This window comes from Myotis daubentonii, chromosome 8 (assembly GCF_963259705.1).
Source record: "Myotis daubentonii chromosome 8, mMyoDau2.1, whole genome shotgun sequence".
In the NCBI taxonomy this organism is placed as follows: domain Eukaryota; kingdom Metazoa; phylum Chordata; class Mammalia; order Chiroptera; family Vespertilionidae; genus Myotis; species Myotis daubentonii.
This window is the reverse complement of record NC_081847.1, coordinates 34,639,431-34,659,467: the sequence shown is the minus strand read 5'-3', so window position 1 is coordinate 34,659,467 and position 20,037 is coordinate 34,639,431. Positions and strand designations below refer to the sequence as shown.

Below are 20,037 nucleotides of genomic sequence, written 5' to 3'. Positions count from 1 at the left end.
AGTGGAGATGAGTCTGAGGGCCATTCTGGGGGTCATGTGGAAAAGTGGTGAACACCCCCACCCCACCCCTGGCCTCATCTACATTCAGTAAGGTCACTTACGTTAATTAGGTACTTACATTAATAAACTTCATTGATTTTTTTAAAATGAGAGAGAATGCTAGGGTAGTCATGACCTTGTATCAAAACTAGGCTGCTCAGAGTGAAACCGGACAATCAATTGGTCTGGGCTGCCTGTCACTACTTGAGCCAATTAAGTAGAGACAGGGTTGAATCATATATGAGTGTTTATTCCAGTAATGCTGGCAGTATGAGAGAGCAGCAGGTCATCGACAAAAATCTGCTCTCTATCCCTCCCTCCCCCATAAACCAGCTGCTTATATTGGGTAGAAGGACAAAGATTACATGGGGAAGTAGGCAAAAGGGATAAGAATAGGTATGCAAACTGGGCAGTTTACAGGTGATGTGGGCTGGGGGTTTGCAAAGGCCTGGAGTTTTGCAAAAGTCTGGGGGCTTATAAAGAGCGGCACCTCTGGCTTCTGCAACGAAGTTGTTACTCGTTCCATGATAACAGACAGCTCCCAGATGTGGAGGATGGGACGAATTTCCTGGTGAGCTCCCAGGTCCCGTGTGCAACTCGCAGCCAGGTGGGAATGTACTTTCTTTAATCATAACAAAACAATGACGGTTAACAGAGCATGATTAATCTATATATATAAAAGCCTAAGTGACCAAATGGCAATTTGACCAGTTGCTATGATGTGCACTGACCATCAGGGGGCAGACACTCAACGCAGGAGCTGCCCCTGGTGGTCAGTGCACTTCCACAGTGGGAGCGCCACTCAGCTGTCTGATGGGTGCCAGACGCCAGGCGCAGTGGGGCTGGCATGAGCGGGAGCTGCTCGGGGGCCCAGCCCGGGCTCAGGCTCCTCCCCGGCTGCCTGCTCCTTCGAGAGGGAGCAGGCCAGGCTGAGGGATTCGTGCACTGGGCCTCTAATATTTCTTATAATTATAGCTGGTCCCCAATATTCTATTTCTGCCCCTAATAAGAGCAGAGTAGACCAAAAGACAGTGCTTGGACTGTTTTGCTGGTTGCTGGTGTGAGAAACTCCCAGAAGCACAGGAGCAGGGAAGATGGTCTGGCTCCTAGGAACTTGGAAGTCCTGTACCCTGGGAGATGGACCATCTTCTGCCCCAGGAAGTCCCTGGTACTTTTCTCTGTCCTTGGCAGCTGCTTCTCTTTTTGGCCTGCTCCTTTGAGGATCAATCCTGGGAGCAGCTCTGGGTGCCAGGCCTGGCTGGAGGGACCAGCTAGGCTGGTGACGTGCTCCAGCCTAGATCAGAACTCGTCCCGCAACTGTGGCGGCCAGTCCATGCCAAAGAAAGAGGATGTCCTCCCCATGAGGTCTCGTTCCCGTTTCACGAACGCGGAGAAGGAGGAGACACAGTTGCCTATGAAGTGGTCAGCTTGGCCAAGGATGTACAGGTCGATCTGGGCCACCTCAGGCTGCAGGCTCACCACCTTCACCTGCAGAAGGAAGGGCAGGGCATTTTAGCCAGGGTGAAGGCCAAGGTGGCCAGCTCAGCCAGGCCTGCAGCCACATTCCCCGTGTTCTTCCCCTGTGCTGAGTTACAGACACAACAGGAGGTGTGAGAGGATTAAGAGGTAGGGCCGGCATCTAAGAGAAGTGTTGCCCAGCAGCTGCCCCGGCCTATCCCCACATGGAATACTAGCCCCAGCACTCTTCCCACTGCCAACCTTAGCTCCCAACACACCGCTCACTCACACTCACCTCCGCTTGCTAGTTTCCTTTGCCTGGAACACTTTTTCTCTGCCCATTGAAATCCCTACCATCCTCTCAAGTCTCAGCTCAAGTTCTATCTTTCTCATGAAGTCCTAGACTGACAGGCTTGGCTTCCCGCACCAAACTGTGATCTGACCAAAGAGTGCTCCACCCATCCACTTCTGCTGCCCGATGCCTCTGAGCCTAAAATCTTATCCAATTTATTCCCAAGATATTCCCCAAAGGTAAACCCTTCTCTTGATGGAATACCACTTCCTGGCCAGCCACCATCCTCCCTTACCTGTTCACTGGTCTCCTCACTGCCTCTCCTGGCCTGCTCACCACAGTGCAGCCAGAGGAAATCTTTTTAGATCCCTCTAACCCCATCATCTCCACCTCAAATGGTGCCCTACTGTTCTTCAGGTAAAGGTGGCAAATCTTTTTTAAAAATGTTTTTATTGATTTCAGAGAGGAAGGGAGAGGGAGAGATAGAAACATCAATGATGAGAGAATCATTGATTGGCTGCCTCCTGCACACCTCACATGGGGATCGAGCCTGCAACACGGGCATGTGCCCTCACTGGGAATCAAACCATGACCTTCTAGTTCATAGGTTGGCGCTCAACCACTGAGCCATGTCAGCCAGGCAAGATGGCAGATCTTGATTGTGGCCAATAAAGCCTTGTTTAGGCTCCGTTTCCACTTCCTCTCATACTTCCAGCCGCTACGATCCAGGCGCCCACCTTCCTCAGGACCTTTACATATGCTCTTCCTCCCATTTGGGGTGTTTCTCTGCTTGGTTAACTCCTACTTAACCTTCACTCTGCAGCTCAAGTCTTGCCTCCCTGGGGAAGTCCTCCCTCACCCCCCCCAGTCTAGGCAAGGGTCCTCTGTTCTGCACTCTGACAGAACCATGTTCCTTTACTTTGGAGTGCATGTCTGTTTGCCGTTTTTACTCCTTAGTGATTCTCTGACTAATGTCAGCCTCCTGCACCTGATGGGGGCTGGGCTGTGTCAGTTTGCTTGTCACTGCTGGCTGAAGCCCTCCTCAAGAAGCATCTGTTGACAGGGCAAGTGAATGAATGAGACTCCCTCCCCTACCCATGGCATGTATTATAGTTCTCTGCAAAGTTTCTTTTCTTGAGTCTCTAGACTGTGAGCCCTGGAGGGTCGAATCACCTCTTATTTATCAGTATCTCCAGCTCAGCACTGGCCAAGCTTAATGGAGAAGCAAGACTTAGTCCAGAAGAAAGGGGGGCTCTGAGCCCATGGAGAATGGGGCTGAGGAGTAGAGAAGGGCAAGAACAATGGTGCAGAAACAGGAAATAGAAAATGGCAAGAGGCTCACGGCATAACAAGTACATTAACTAAAAACTCACAAAAAACTCCCTGGGACTCTCCACATGCTTCAACTTAGTACTGAGATGGCAGTGTGGGCAGAGCTGGGCGGAAAGTGCTTTGCTGTCACACAGAGATTTCTGATGTAACAAAAATCATCATCTTGCTATTTAGATTTTAGCAAAGAAATAATATGAGTTTAATCATGGCCCAAAAACCCCTGAACAATTCCATCCACGCCCTGAAACTTATCCCCTCTGTGTCACACCCATAATTAGCTCTGGCACCTCTTGGGTAAATTCTATCCCTTCCTGGGACTTTGCTTTCCTCAGCAATAAAGCACAGGGGTTGGGTTAGAGGTGCTCGGAGGTCTCCCAGCTCTGATATTCTTCTATAAAGTGGGTGGTGGGAGACCAGAATGCACTGACTCAGCACTTTTGTTGTTGTTGTTAATCCTCACCTGAGAATATTTTTCCCATTGATTTTTAGAGACAGTGGGAGAGGGAAAGAGAGAAACATGGATGTGAGAGAAATACATGGGCTCATTGCCTCTTGCATGCACTCCGACCAGGGCCCAGGCTGGGGAGGAGCCTGCAAACAAGGTACGTGTCCTTAACCTCAATCGAATCCAGGACCCTTTGGTCCACAGGCCGACACTATCCACTGAGCCAAACCAGCCACGGCTGACTCAGCACTTTTGTGTCTGCGTAAAATCCTGTGTCTGGGGTAAAAGAGAGAAAGGGAGCGAAGGCACTCATTGCTAGAAAGTGAGGGCAGCTTAGGGGTTTGACTCAATGGATAGAGCATTGGCCCGGTTTCGATTCCGGTCAAGGGTATATGCCTGGGTTTTGGACTCCATCCCCAGTAGGGGGCATGCAGAGGCAGCCAATCAATGATTCTCTCTCAAGCATTTAGGGCTTTCGTTCATTTGGTGTAGTCTTATTGAATGCTTACTATTAATTCAGTCATTTTATTGATACAAGCTCTTCATGCATACAGTACCAAGCACATACATTCTACTGCTTATTCATATACTGAATACCTACTATTCACAGTGTTTTAAGCATTAATTAAGCACAAAAGACCCTTCTCTTTACGTATCAACCCCCAACTTCTACCAATGACAGCTAACTTCACTGAGCACTTACTGGTACCAGACAGCTTTAATTTCTTATATCTGATCTTCGCTGATGAGATAGGTACCACCCTTAGTCCCCACTTATAGACAAGGAAATAGAAGCACAGAAAGGCAGTGCCTTGTGTAGGGCTGCATGGTGAGGAGAACCCAAGTTCTCTGGCTCCAGAGTCCATGCTCTTTATTTTTTTAAAGATTTTCAGAGAGACAGACAGAAACATCAATGTGAGAGCGAAACATCATTCAGCTGCCTCCTGCATGCCCCCAACCAAGGATTGAGCCCACTACCTGGGCATGTGCACTGACTGGCAATCGTACCAGCAACCTTTTGGTGCATGAGACGACAGCCAACCAATTGAGCCACACCGGCCAAGGCAAGTCCATGCTCTTGGTTCCTCTGCTACACTGGACCTCTACTGGGGCCCAATCTTCAGATCCTCATTCAGCAAACCTTTACCAACTGTCTACTATGTGTTAGGCACTGTCCTAGACACTGGTGATGGCAAGGTGGGGTCTCAGCCCTGGAGGAGGTCAAAGCACCTGGCTAGACGCCAAGGAACAGGACAGTCTTGGATCCTGCCTTCGAGGAGCCACAGTTCCTGGGAAGAAATAACGCATGTTTCTACACTAGACTCACAGTCTAGAAAGCATCTCAGAGAAGATTTAATAAAATTCTGTGACAACTCCCAGTCAGGACACATTACCTGCAGGAGTGAAGGGAAAACTGGAGAGAATCTGTAGAGGTGTATGAGCTGGGGTTTGAAAAAAGGGTAGGAATTGGAGGGGGCCTGGATGTCCAAGCAAAAGTCTGGTGGCAGGAGGACACAAAGGATGTAGGGGGAGCAGTGGGAACCCCCGGGCGCTTTCCCAGATTCCCTTCCTGCTGCACCCCCACAGGCCCACGCATACCTTCCCTTTGAGGAGCTGCTGGATCTCGGGCACGTAACTCTCAGAATCCGTGGCGATGTAGACAGACCGGGCCTTTTGAGCCCACACCCAGACCTCCACGGCCCGCTTGATTTCCTTCAGGTCTGGGAGGCACATAGTCATGGTGAGAGGGGTCGCTGAGTTGCGGCTGTAGCCCACACACTGCGGAGAGGCCATGAAGTGCGAGTCCGCAGTCCCATCCTTCAGCATGGCACAGGCGTTCTTCTACGGGGTGGGGTCGGGGGGACAGAGTTAGGAACAGCAACTGGCCTGGAACCCCAGAAGCCAAAGGTGGTAAGTAGAAAAAAGGCAGGCTCAACTATGTTTTTTGTTGTGTTTTTTTTTTTTAAGCATCGAGGGAAGAGGGAAATGCATCAAAACAGTAACAGTTGTTTCTGGGGAGTGGGATATTGGCTTTTTATAAAGTTGGTTTTTCTTTGTGGTTTTTTTTCTTACTGGTTTTACTGCATTATCTTGGACTTCCAGTCGAATTCTGAACCAGGGTGGTGATAATGGGCAGCCTTATCTGATTTCTGACTTCAGTGGGAACAGGTCTGATAGCTCCCATGAAGTACGTGTTTGCTGTGGGTCTCAGAGAGATAGCCTTTATCAAGTTAAGGTGGGTCCCTTCTATTCCTGCTTGGTTAAGAGTTTTTTTAAATCATAAATGAGTGTTGACTTTTCTCAAATGCTTTCTTGGCCTCTGTTGAGACGATTACATGATTTTTCTTCACTGGGTGCTAATACAGTTAATATATAATTGCATTCCTAGGATAAATTTTACTTGTATGGCCTTTACTTGCTGACCTCTTACTTAGGATCTGTGCATCTCTGTTCCTGAGTGAGAATGGGCTATATACTTTTCTGAGTTGACCTTATTTGAGTTTGGTATTAGTGCTATGCTAGCTTTATAAAAAATAGCATCTTCTATCTTTTTATGTTCTAAGAAAGCACAGATGAGAACTATCTGTTCTTGAAGGTTTGGCAGAAACTACTCATAATGTATTCTGGGTTTGGCTTTTCTTTGTGGAAGTGGGGCAGGAAGGGAGTCTAGTGGGTAAATGTGTGATTACCTTCTCAATTGACTCTGAATGAATTTTGATCTAATTTCTGTATTTTTCAAGTCTTTAATAATGAGTATTTCTAACACATATACATATATTTATCTGGTTACATAAACTAAGGAAATTATATTACTCCTGTTATTTTCACACAGAGGATAATCTCATGAGGCTTCTGCACATTTAAGCAGCCTCCAAATTCAGAGGATGACACCTTCATTTCTTGGGAGCCCCACCCAATCTCCAGAACTTGTTTTTAACAAGTAGACTATTGACTAGACACTGAGCTGGGACAGAGGACTACTGGAGTACGAGTCTGAGCTCTCTGGCTTGCTGCCTGACCCAGAGTCTAGCTTGATACTTCAGTTTATCCATCTGCAAAACCAGGATAAAAATGGCAACTTAGAACAAAAGCTGGCAAGCAAGCTCTTTGGAGCCACATGTTTGACGTGTCTATGGCAGGATCATGAGATACAATAGGAACTCTCATGTAGGGACTCTACGGTCTTGGCTGGGACTTGGTACAAATAGGTTCAGTGTTCAATCCCCAAGGCATGGGTCCTGCTCAGGGACATGTCTAACCCATCCAGGAGAGAAAGGGAAAGTTACCCAGTCGGAGCCAATGCGTAGGTGAATAGCGACATAGGGCTGGATGAGGTGGGTGTGGATCAGGGCCTCTCCTGTCTTCACCATCTCGTCTGACCATACCATGTACTTCTGCAGTGGCCTATGCTCTTCCCGGACGGGGAACTGGGCTGGGGCCCCTGGCAGGGCCAGCACTGGATGTTCCTCTGGAGAAAATCTAAGACCCAAAACACAATGAGGGGAAGTCAGACAGAATGCACAGAGAGCCTGGCTATCACCCCCACGGGAAAAAGGATGGTGTTATACCATGTCCTAGAGACTCTGTTCAGAGGCGCCTTTAACATGCAAGAAGCATGAGAGATTGTGAAACCCCAACGGGCTGATAAGAAACTGTGGCGGCGGCGGCAATCGGTACAAAATGCAATACTGTCCCGCCGCCTGGAATTTACAACCTTCTTTGCTTGTTTAACAATTAAAAATTTCCAGTAGAGCATTCCAATCTTTTGTATATCATGCTGGCCTCCAATCTGTGGTGTGGTAATTCACTCCAGGGTGTGGTGTCTGGACGGAGCCTTGCCCTTTTACCCACATGGCGGGATTGGGATGTGCAGCTGCTTCCAGAGGGCAATGCACAGGCCACACTCACAGGGAATATGTACTCTGAATAAGCTCATTCACTCAACACTTCACACATATTTACTGATTGCCTACTATGTGCTGGAGCCCAGGGGAGAACAAGACAGGCATGGTCCTTGCCCCATGGAAAGCATCAGAGTTCTACAGATGTCCATCATCAGACCTCCCTCAACGGCTCTTCTCCCCTGTACACGAGGCACCTTGTAATTACTCCAACCTGTCTTTTCTGGACTCACGCTTCTGAAGGTATGCCTCCATGTGCTCAGAGCAGTATCTGGAACACATAAGAGCTCTACTAAGAATTGCTGACTGAATGGATGAGGAGCAAACCTGTGTTCCCCTCGTAACTAAGCCCACACCTATCCCAGCAAATGAACTCTGCTATCCCATAAACTTTCAAATGCCAGATGTCTGCAGCCTTCCTCCTTCCACCTGTCACGCCTTCCCTCACTAGCCAAAACCCTGTTCTTAAAATTATGACACAGGCACAGCACTCTGGAAAAGGTTTGGCAGCTTCTCATAAAACTAGACATGCAACTACCATACAACCCAGAAATGAAAACCTATGTTCACACAGGAACCAGCAGATGAATGTTCAGAGCAGCTTTATTCATAAAAGCCAAAAACTGGAAGCTCAGATGTCGTTCAGTAACTGAATGCTTAAACGCACTGTGGTGCAGCCAACCAATGGAACACTACAGCTATAAAAAGGAACAAACTATTGTTTCAGGCAACTTGGATGAATCTCAAGGGAATTATGCTGTGTGAAAAAAGCCAATCCCAAAAGATTACATACTGTATGACTCCATTTATATAACATTTTTAAAATGACAAAATAGGGAAAAGAACAGAAATAAAACTAGGTTAGTGGTTGCCGGGGGCTATGGTGTGTGTGCATATGTTTATGAATATTTAGGGAGGTAAGTAGGTATTGTTATAAACTGGCCACACAATGATCTTATGTAGAACTGTTTGATATCTTGATTGTGGTGGTAGATACATGAGCCTACCCGCATGATAAAATTGAGTAGAACTAAATACACACACACACACACACACACACGGGTGTGCGCGCACATATACACACACACACACACACAGTGAGTACAAAATCAGAAATCTGAGTAAGATGGGTGGATTGTGTCAATGTCCTATAATACTGTTCTAGAATACTGTACTATATATAGTTCTGCCAAAAGTTACCTTTGGAAGAAACTGGACAAAGGGTACATGGGTTCCCTCTATATTATTTCTTATAACTACATATGAATCTACAATTACCTCAATAAAAATTTCTCTTAAAAATTACAAAATATTTCAAACAATACAGGAAAATACAGAAAATAATCCATATACCTAGAACCCAAATTAGTAGGTATTAATACTTTGCTTCAGATTAAAAATATACATACACCTAAATAAAAGCTCTATCTTATCATCTCTTTCCCTTCTTATTCTTCCAAGAAGATAATGTGGTTTTATGTACGATTACACTTTTACTAATGATATAAAAAGGTATAATGATATAAAAAGGTATAATAAAAAGGTATTATATTGTATGCTTTTTATGAAGGGAATGGTAAAAGCATGAGCTGTTGAACCTGATGGCCTTGTTCTAGAATGCTGACTATGTCACTTGTTAACTTGAGCAGGTGACTTAACCAAGTTAGAGCTGATAATAGAGCTGATAATAGTGCTATCTCACAGGGCTGTTCAGAAGATTAAATGGATTAATACAAGCACTTAGAACAGTGCTTGGCATATAGAAAGTTGCAAGAAAATTCTGACTATCATCATCATCATCATCATATCACCACATTGCAGGTAACCTATTTCAACTTTTTCAAACTTCAACATTATGTTTTAGAGATCTGGCCATATTGATCATGTCGATCATGTGATCCTGTCAGCTTCTCTTAACATTTTCTATTTTGCACAAATAAACAGTGAGGTCCCCATCTGGTCCCCTCCTGCTGGACAGGGAGGCCGCTCCCATCTTTCACTCATACAGCAGTGCTGCAGCGAACATGCTACTTGCTTCATGCCCAACCCAAACACCTCAAATACCGAACTTCCAAGGCCGGTTGCCACTCACAAGCTTCAGCTCCTCAGAAGGGCTCCCTGTTCCCTCTTCTCCTTTGATGCCTTCAGCACACTGATGTGCTCAACAACCATGTTACCTGCTCTACCATCAGCCCATGAGGGCAGGGGCACAAGCAGTCTTATTCACTATGATTCCCACACACTCTTGTCCAGGGCCAGTGCTGAGGAAGTAACACACAAGTGTTCATCGAAAGCTCAGTTGGTTAGAGCGTCGTCCTGATATGCAAAGGTTGTGGGTTCAATCCTGGGCCAGGGCATATAAAAGAGTCAACCAATGAATGCATAAATAAGTGGAACAACAAATTGATGTTTTCTCTCTCTCAAATCAGTAAATTAAAAAAACGAGAAAATGAACTATCTTTTAAACTTGCTGTTATTTTGGATTTTGTTACATGTAGCCTGAAAGACCTAGACCTGGGGCCATCCAAACTTTTGGGTGATGTACAAGAGGGTTACTTGTGGTTGAAGGAGGTCAGGGGAAGAACTGAGCCCCTCCAACCAGGCCCCCATTGCTGCTCCCATGGCACTAGGGCACTTCTGAAGAACTCCAAGGAATAGTTTGAAAAACCATTGACCTTGCTCACCCTTCATTTTACAGATGGAGGACTGCAGCCAGAGAAGGGAAGCAATCTGCCGAGTCACACAGTGAGCCAGGGAACCCATATCCTTACCCCCAAAGGACAATTTTCAACAGCTAGCAAGTGTCCACTATGTTTTTTTTAAAATTTTTAATTGATATTTTTAGAGAGAGGAAGGGAGGAAAGGAAGGATGGAGGAGGGGGGTGGAACGACATCAATGTGAGAAACATCATTTGGCTGCCTTCTGTAGGCTCTCTGACTGGGGAATCAAACCGGCAATTCAGGTATGTGCCCTCAAGCGGGAATTGCACTGGCAACCTTTTGGTGCTTGGGATGACACTTAACTAACAGTCATTCTGGCCAGGCAGCTTCCACCTTTTGTCCCTTGGAACATTCCCTCCTGGGTTGCACCCTTGCAGAACCCGGCCACCATGCCATGCTCTCAGAGTCCAAGCCACATGGAGAGGTCAAGTGTTTCAACGCCAGCTGACTGCCCCAGCCTTTGGGAGGTGGTTAGGTTTTAGATGAGCTCATGAGGGTGGAGTCCTCATGATGGAATCTGTGCTCTTATAAGAGACAGAGAGCTTGCTCTCCAACATGTTTGGAGACAGCAAGAAAGAAGGTAGTGCCTGCAAGCCACGAAGTCCTCACCAGAACTCAACCATATTGGCACTCTGATCTCAGACTTCCCAGCCTCCAGAACTATAAGAAATAAATGTCTGCTGGTTAAGCCCCCTAGTTTGTGGTGTTTTGTTAGAGCAGCCCCAGCTGACGAAGACAAGGTCTCAGCCCTGCCAATCACACATCCCGTTTGTCCTTCAGAGCACCACGTCTTTTGGAACGATCTTATGTAAAAGTATTCACTGTCTCCCCCATTAGACTCACCTCCGTCAGGGCAAGGGCCTTAACAGCCTTATTCTTGCCTGAATGCCCAGCACCCACACCAGTGCCTGACACTCAGGAGGTGCCTCTTAACTGTGGGAGGATGACATAAAGGAAGGCAGCTGCCCAGGCGGCCCTAACTCTCTCAAATTGCCTCCAAGGACCTCATCTTCTCTCTCAGACTTCTTTTCCTAAAAACCTGGCTTCCTCAAGACCTCACACAATTCCTACGACCCAGTGAACTACAACAAGACTGTGGGGCGATAAAAAGGTGTTTCAGCAACATTCCTCGACTGATGCATCCATGCAGCACTGTCCCTTCTTTTCCAACCAGGACTGTGTGCTTTTTCTGGCTTTCTGGAATTTGCTGCTGGAGCTGCTTTTAGAGCTGGTGTCATATTTTCTTCCTTCCCGGCATTTTGTGATAAGGGGCAAATCTCTATGCATTCAGGGCAGGTCTGCCTTCTGGTAATAGCTCCAAGTTCTTCAGAGCTGAATGGGGAGAACCAAGTAGGTGATTAAATGGGACTGCACTACCCGGGATTAACAATGAGGGGGATTAGAATTTGCCATAACTGAGCAGCTCAGGAACTAGCTCTGAAGGTAAGTTCCAAATAGGAATTGGCAGCTGTTAAAGGCATAGCTGTTTTCCCCACGGTGATTAAGCATGGGGGTGCTCTGGAGTCAGGCTGCCTGCGTTCAAATCCCAGACTGTCACTTCAGGCTGTGTGATCATGGGCAAGTGACTTGACTCCTCTCTTCTTCAGTTTCCTTACCTGCAAAGCACACATGACAATAACACCTGTCCCAAGAGGCTTGTGGAAGGATTAAGTGAATTACTACCTTCGAAGACTTAGAGCAGTATCTGGCATATAGTGGGCACTAAATAAATATTAGTTTTTATTACCTATTAAAGGCTTACTCAACAGCTGCATTACCTTGGGCAAGTTATTTAACCTCCTTGGGCTCAGTTTTCTCACCTGTCAAATGAAAATTGACCATAATACCACTTCATGGAATTTCTGAAAGGCTTAAATAAGATAAAACTTGTGAATAATAATTGTAATAGCTAACACTGGTTGGCCCTCTACAAGCTGCCATACACTCTATACCAGCAGTGGGCAAACTACGGCCCGCGGGCCGGATCCGGCCCGTTTGAAATGAATAAAACTAAAAAAAAAAAAAAAAAAAAAAGACCGTACCCTTTTATGTAATGATGTTTACTTTGAATTTATATTAGTTGACACAAACACTCCATCCATGCTTTTGTTCCGGCCCTCCGGTCCAGTTTAAGAACCCATTGTGGCCCTCGAGTCAAAAAGTTTGCCCATCCCTGCTCTATACACTAGAAGGCAAATACCATCATGCTCCTTCCATTAAACCAAGGAGGAAATGCAGGCGAGACAGCTACAGTGATTTGCTCAATCACTTAAGAAAGAGGCAGGGCTGGGTCGGAGCTCAGGCCCGTCTTATCCTGAGCCTATGCTTGTTTCTCTACGTCAGTCTACCCTTAGCTCACTAAATGCCAAGTGCTGTGACCACGCATGAATTCATAAGCTTCTCATAGCTCCTAACCCAAGTCTGACTTCTAAGCCCACGCTTTCTTGCCACACCATAGCATCAAGGGCAAGTACACTATGTTAGTTATCATTACAACTAGACAGGCGCTAGCTGAAGGCTGAGGCTGGGTCTTCCTCCTTTTTATATGTCACCTCTGGCCCTTGAGTACTATGTCTCAGACATGACAGACGCTTTATAAATACCTCCCGGCCTGTGCCTATGCCCTGCTAACCTATTTTTTAAAATAGGACCTACTGGAGGGCAACTAATAAAGCACATCCAATTATTATCAGGATGACATCACTCCTCAGTCTGCACCTAAAGCTGTTCTTCTCTAGAAGCTGCTTCCAATTTTCACCTTGTTAAGAAGAAGGTAACAGGGGAGTGATTCTCACGCCTAGAGGAGGAAATCAAGACTCATGTGACCGCACAATATTCTTTTTATGACATTCTTTATCGGCTGATAAACTCTTGCCCAACCTCGTGGCAGGTCAACGTTCCACAGTGTCAGGCATTGAGATGGGAACAGAGCACACAGGATCCCAAGTTCAGCAGACAGAACAGCTGCACCTTTGGTCTCATATATCAGGGTGTGGTAAAGGGGGAAAGGGCCAGGAAGGTGCTGAATGCCCAGGGGCTCCATACCTCTCCCCAAACCCAGCAATGCCGCCCCCTCCAAGTACCTCTGGATCCACTGGTCTTTGTAGGAGGCGCTGTAGGAAAGGCCCGAAAAAAGCTCCGACTTGTTGAAACTCACATGAAACTGATCCCAAAATGGGCCAAAGGGGTTTCCTTCCTGCAGAAAGAGAGTGGTCAAAGGCTTACTGAGGGGGGAGGAAAGCCAACTGGGGATGGGGCCAAGGAATTGTGGCTGGGGAACTCTGGGCGATTTTACTCAAGCTGCAACACCCTCACAGGATGGCCCATAGGAATGTCAGTTTGTAATTCCTGGCCTGGGGCCCGAGGAGGGCAGTTCCACCTTCAGTCTGGTTTCCAGCAGGAGAGGTTCACCAGTGTCTGGAGGAGTCTTTCCCTGTAGCATTGATGTGGATCTGGGGAGGAAGTGGACCGTGGATATGGGACCATGAATTAGGGCTTCAAGAGACTTTTAAGATCAGGTAATCCAATGCTGCTACTTTCAATATGGAAACTGGGGCCCAGACAGGATAAGACACTTGCCCAAACTCATACGGCAAGTGAGGGCAGTGTTAGGACTATAATCCATCTCCTTTCTCCCATTTCAAGGCTCTGCTAACCACCCTCCCCAGACTTTAGGTTAAGCACTGAAAGGCATATTGAGGATTGTTTTATTCCCAAGGTGCCAGAAGTTTACAATTTGTACTGATAACATATAACAGCGTCTCATTGACCTGCTGAAGACAGGAAAGTATACAACTTAGGAGAGTGGGAAATGGAGCCAAATTACCTAGGGTTGAATCGTGGCTCCACCACTTGTTTACCATGTGACCTTGGTCAAAATATTGAATCTCTCTGTAGCACTCAGTGTCCTCTCTATAAAATGGGGATGTTAATAGTACTTTCCTCATGGAGCACTTTGAAGATTAAGTGGGTTAATAAGTGTAAAGCTCTTAGCATGGCACAGCATATAGTAAGTGCTATGTGAGCATTAGTGGTTACCACTGATGTGGCACTTAACAGTTTACAAGCACTCTTACACCCTGGCTCTCATGATACTGTATGAGTGAGACAGGGAAAGGACTGTCATCTTTGTTTTACAGGTAGAATAAAGGCTCAGAGCTCAGAGGAAGCAAAGTCCGCTGCCCAAAGTGACACCACTGGCATATGCCAGAAATGACTTAAATTTCCGTCTTTCTATCTTATGCCCTTCTGGTGCCTTCCCCAACATAGAGCCATCACGCAGTGCCTCATGGGCCAAGAGAACATCGATCAGGCAGAAAGGGCCCCAGGTCCCCAGGACTCACCTTCATCGGGCATGTCTTCTTATCAGGGCTTCTCTGGGCCGCCACCTCAAAGCAGTATGCTACCCGCTTCTCAGGGGGCCAATGGGTGGGGGCCAGCTTCTCCATGAAGTCCTCCAGGCTGATGACCCGATGGTAAGCCTTGAGGGGCGCCAGCTTGAAGTACTTCTCGAAGGGCACATGGATCTATAGAAAAAGGAGGTAACAGAAGGGCAGGGTCAAGTTATCTGTAAAGAACAAAGAGCAATTTCCCTTGGGTTAGAAAATGCCTACTGATCTCTAAGAAAAAAGAGAAATGATGTGAGAGAGAACATGGGCAGAGGACAGGAGTGAACAACTCACAGCAAAGAAAACCCAAATAGCCAATACACTCAAAAGATGCGCAACTTCACTAGCTAGTAATTAGGAAAAAGCAAATTACCATGATAAGTAAGGCATTACTTCTCACCCACGAGATTAGAAAAAATGTAAAAGCTTAACTCTAATTATTGGAAGAGATGTGAAGGAAGGGGCGTTTTCCGCACTTGGCTGGAGTAGAAGTGTACATTTTGGAACAACCACTTTGGAATGTAATCCTGAAGCATCTAATAGAGTTTAAATTGCTCCTTCCACCACCTCGAGGTATTTGCCCTAAAGAAATTCTTGCACTTTGCACCAGGAGATGGTTACAAGGACTCTCAAATATAAGAAAGAACTTGGAAGAGTCACACCAAAGACACTAAAATCCAAGATAGTGGTTGCCTTAGGGGTGGGGGGAGGGATTGGGATTAGCCTCAGGAGCCAAGAGAGATTGTATCTTTTAACAACTGTATCTGTAGCAAAGATGAGAAACTGTTAAATGACCACTTCTAGTGGTGTATACACAGATGGTGATATTAATCTCTGTTTCTTTCTAGATTCGAAAGAATTTCTTAAAACACCAGGAATAAAATTTAGACTTTATCCTATACGTCAGGGTTCCCAAGCTAGTTTAGGTGGATAAAAGATTCTGCAATAAGAAGACACCAGAGTTAAAAATGCTTGGGAAATACTGTGTTAAGCTGGTTTCCTTACTATAGGACTTCTCAGGGCCTTTAATATGCTAGTGTGCATTCTGAATCCCCAATTTGGGGGAGATGGGAAATTGATAATAAAATTTCCCAAAGTGATTTAACCACTGCACACTTCTTGTACGAGTCATTGGCATTCCAAAGAACAGATTTTGGGAACCTTAACTATTAGCAACAAGGTCTTGCTGGAGGATTTTAAGCAGAAATAATGAGATTTGCCTTTTTGAAAGATCACTCTGGTGGTGGAGGAGAGAACGTATCTACGGTAAGATTAGAGGGAGGAGTTAAGAAGCTACTACAATGGTCCTTTTGTTTGTTCAAGTATTCATTCAACATATATTTCTGAGCATCACACATTAAGTCCAAGTGAAGATGCAGAGGCATGGAAATTCTAGAAGATGTAAAAGAAAGTGAAGTAGAGAGCAAAGGGAGGCATTTAGGATAACTTGTAGATTCCTGGCTTGGTATCCAGATGAATGAAGGTGACATACATTACAGCTTGGAATATAGGAGGTCACACAAGTTTAAGGGGAAAGATGCCAAGTTCTGGCTTTGAAAATTTGAGCTATTGGTGGAACATTCAAGCAGACCCAAAGGCCTAGGAGTTAGAAACAGAGGCCGATGGTCAGAGGAGAGTCTGGGCCACCGATAAACTTGGGAGGTACGTGGAGAACAGTGAAAGCCAAAAGAGTCAACAGAAATTTATAGCAAAGCAAGTAATAGCAATAATAGCAACTAATATTTATTGACTGCTGACTTAGCAGCAGGTGCTGTACTCATTACATTTCATGGACTTGCCAATCTAATTCTAAGAGGAGGAATACAACCATCTCCAGGTCACTTATGAAGAAACCCAGGTGAACTCATCCGAGGTCACATAGTCAATAAGAAAACAGAAAGAGAAGACTCACCAATATTTAAACAGTGGGCAGAGATAGAGCAGCCCCCGATACAGTGCAAAGAGAAAAATGCTGAGAGGTCGGGATTGAAGCAGGAACAGGCTGTGTGTGTGCCTTGCAAGCCAGGGGAGTAAGGAAGTTCAGGAAGGAGAGAGGCTCACAAGGCCAGGTGCCACCAGGAGGTCAGCTGAGATGAAGACGGGATTTGGCAATTCTGGGGTCCTGGGACTTCTGTGGGAACAGTCCCAGTAGGTAAGGGGAGCCAAACTGGGGCAGGGTAAGTAACCTGTAGAAAGCAAGAAGCGAAGACTCCGAAAGACTCGGATGAGAAGGCAAGGTGAGAAAAAGAGGGGGATGAATGGGCAATGTCTAAATTATACCAGTGGGTGCAAAAAAAGTCAGAACGCCAATGACTCCTGGTTACTGAGGACTTCTTGTGTTCTAAGCACTTTATATTGAGTTCAGTTGATTCTAAGAGAGAAACACACAACGTTCAGGGCATGCACAATCGCTAACTCGAATAGGAGGTAGCAACCATTATTACCAGCTTATTTTAAAGATGAGGAAGCCAAGACACAAAGAGATCAAGTACCCTGCCCAGTCCACACACCCAGTAAGTGGCCATGCCAGGTTATGATCTCAGGTACTCTGGCTTTTAACCTTTGTTAAAAAACCTTTCTAACTACAGGCCTGCCAAGGAAAAAATAAATCCTATGCAAAGACTATAAAAAATGAAATACAATGTTTTATACATACTAAATATAATTTTTAAAGTTTATTGAAAACTTGTAAAGTCAATTCATTAAATACTAATTCAGTCACTACTGCCAGACCCTTGGGGATACAGTGTGAACAAAGACAGACACAGGACAAGTGGAAGACACAAAGAATAAGCAAGGAATTAGAGGGTGCTGAGCATCACTAAGCTCAGGGAGCCCCTGATGGGATGAAAGGTGGTGTTGGGAGTCTGGGTTTGTGGCCTCGGACACGTTATTTAACTAACCTGTGCTTCAGTTTACCTTTCAAAACTGATAACAGCACCCATCATCTTTGACTAATGGGATGCACAAAGGGTGGGATCAACAAGGTCTGGAAATGAATGGGGCTTTAGGTTCAGGTCACAGGCTCTAGAATCAAATACCTGAGAATTCCGAAAAGAGCTAATCTTCATGCAGTGCTCAGAACAGTACCTGGCAGACAGCAGGTGCAGGACAAATATTAGTTATTTTATTCCAGGGAAGACAGTTCTGGGTGGCGGTAGGGCAAGCACAGAGGGGTGGGAGGTGACGCCCAGAGGACTTTGGGATCGAGCAGAGGTGAAAGGGATTGGGAAAAGGTGGACAAGGGCCAAGGTCAGCGGGAGGTACTCACATTGGTAAATGGAGGCTTGTGATGTTGGTACTCAATCCAAGGGGGTACAGCCAGGGTGCGGTTCAATAGCTTTGCAAATGCCAGGGAGCCCAAGAAGTGATCAGCCTGGTTCCCGAAGCGCCCTGGATGGTATATTGTGAGAGGTGAGGCCTGGGGCAGAGGGCATGGGGAAATGCCGGACTCACAAAGGATGCAGAGCCAGGGTTGGGGAAGGCCAGGGGAGCTGGGAGTGTGGGATCAAGTCTAGATGCCTAACAGTCAAGGCCCTTCAGGCCCTGTCCCTTCTGCCTCAGCCACTCCAAGTTCCCTTCTGTTTCCCAAACATGCTCTACACTCTACTCTACACATCCTCAACCCAAGCCTCTGTTTTTTGCTGTTCCCTCCAAGAGTGCCTTTCCACCTCTCTCTCTACTCACCTACGAAAGGGGCAACTCCAGTGCTTCATTCACTGGGATCCTTTCACCTGCCCCTGCCATTACTCAGCCCCCTCCTCTGCGTCCCATCTTGGATTTGAGTTACCAAGTCTTCACTTATCCTAGAAGGTCCTTTCCCACTTTCCGACCTTTATAGTGGCTGTTTCCTCAGCCTGTGAATGCCTCGGGGCAAGGACCCTCTCTGATTTTTTTTTGTTTTGTTTTGTTATCCCTAGCATGGCATCCATTCATTCATCTCACAAATACTGAGAAGCTACAATGTGCCAGGCTCTCTGCTAGGTGCTAGAATACAGGAGTGAGCAAGAAAGGCAAGGTCTCTGCCCTTAAGGTACTCACAGTCCAGGTAGGGAGACATGAGATGTGTAAATAAATATACAGTGATAAACTTTTATAATTTCAAGAAGGAATGGGAAAAAACTTGGTGATGAACAGCAAGGAGTAGATTATTTCAGCTGAGGTCAATGAAGTCCTTTCTGGTGACATTTAAACTGTGATCTGAGGATGGAAACAAGTTGGTCTGGCCCTGACGGGTTTGGCTCAGTGGATAGAGCGTTGGCCTGAGGACTGAAAGGTCCCAGGTTTGGTTCCAGTCAAGGGCATGTACCTCGGTTGTGGGCACATTCCCAGTGGGAGATGTGCAGGAGGTGGCTGATTGATGTTTCTCTCGCATCGATGTTTCTAACTCTCTATCCCTCTCCCTTCCTCTCTGTAAAAAAATCAGTAAAATATATTAAAAAAAAAAAAAAAGTTGGTCTGGCAGAAGTGAAAAGGAGGGTGTCCCAGGTGTAGGGAACAGCACAGGCTGCAAGACCTGCCTATGTGTGAGGAATAGAGAGGGGTGAGTGTGCAGCTGGAGGATCTGGGAAAGGAGAAGGGTGTGATGAAGATGGGCAGAGGTCCAAATGATCATGGTGAGGGGTCTGGAGGATTAGGAAGGCATGACTTTTACCGTGATGGCCCACCACCCCATTTAAACTGCATCCCTCAGCTGGCCATGAGCTTCTTCCTTACCTTTCTCTACATTATTTTCCCTAAGTAATAGGTAATTACTGATTTTTTTTTAATGTTTCTCTTTTATTGACTGTCTTTCCCAACTAAAATGGAAGCTCTACAAGGCCATGGGGTTGTCTGTCTTATCACTGCCATATCCCTAGAGCAGAGCACAGGGCTGGGCACAGAGAAAGCGCCCGGTAAATATTTGTCGAATGAATGAAAGAATCGCCCAGAGTCCTTGTGGAGCCAGTGGCATCAAGTCCTGGCCCACGAATTCCGTTCACTGGACTCCGGGCGAGCTTGGACCTTGCGCAAGACATGCAACCTCTCCTGGCCTCAGTTTTCTCATCTGCTGCCAAATAGGGGGTGGGACCCAGAGGCCCCTCCGTGCCCCCGGCTGGGCGCCCTCCCGGACCCGTCCGGGGAGAGGCTTGGAGGCGCGGCTTCGCCTCTCGGGGCCTCAGTTTCCCCCGTGAGCAGAGGGCCCGGGCGGCCTTACCCATGCATGGGCAGTAGAGCAGGTAGCCGGCCGGGTCCCAGGAGCCCGCGAGCAGCCCCGGGAGCGGCAGGAGCAGCAGCAGGAGAGACGCACGCAGCGGCAGGGGCCGCCACGCCATCGCCGCGGCGCCCAGGTCGGCTCCCGAGCCCCAGCGCGCCAGGCGCGGAGGCGGAGAGGGCGGGCGGGGCGTGAGCGTCCGCCCCGCTCCCGGCGGGCCCCGCGCGCCGCCCGCCCGCGCACCGCCCCGGCCGCTCTAGCAGGCA

The 20,037-nt window shown here is 46.9% G+C and overlaps 1 protein-coding gene across 1 annotated transcript; it reads right to left on the bottom strand.

Moving 5' to 3' along the window:
- Positions 1-268: 268 nt before the first annotated feature.
- Positions 269-19,967, bottom strand: POFUT1 (protein O-fucosyltransferase 1). Its single transcript, XM_059705881.1, has 7 exons — positions 19,775-19,967; positions 17,849-17,970; positions 14,533-14,715; positions 13,273-13,385; positions 6,854-7,046; positions 5,166-5,408; positions 269-1,527 (listed from the first exon to the last, which is right to left on the bottom strand). The coding sequence occupies exons 1-7, from the start codon at positions 19,890-19,892 to the stop codon at positions 1,339-1,341; spliced, it is 1,161 nt and encodes a 386-aa protein (XP_059561864.1). The 5' UTR covers positions 19,893-19,967; the 3' UTR covers positions 269-1,338.
- Between the last annotated feature and the right edge of the window lie 70 nt (positions 19,968-20,037).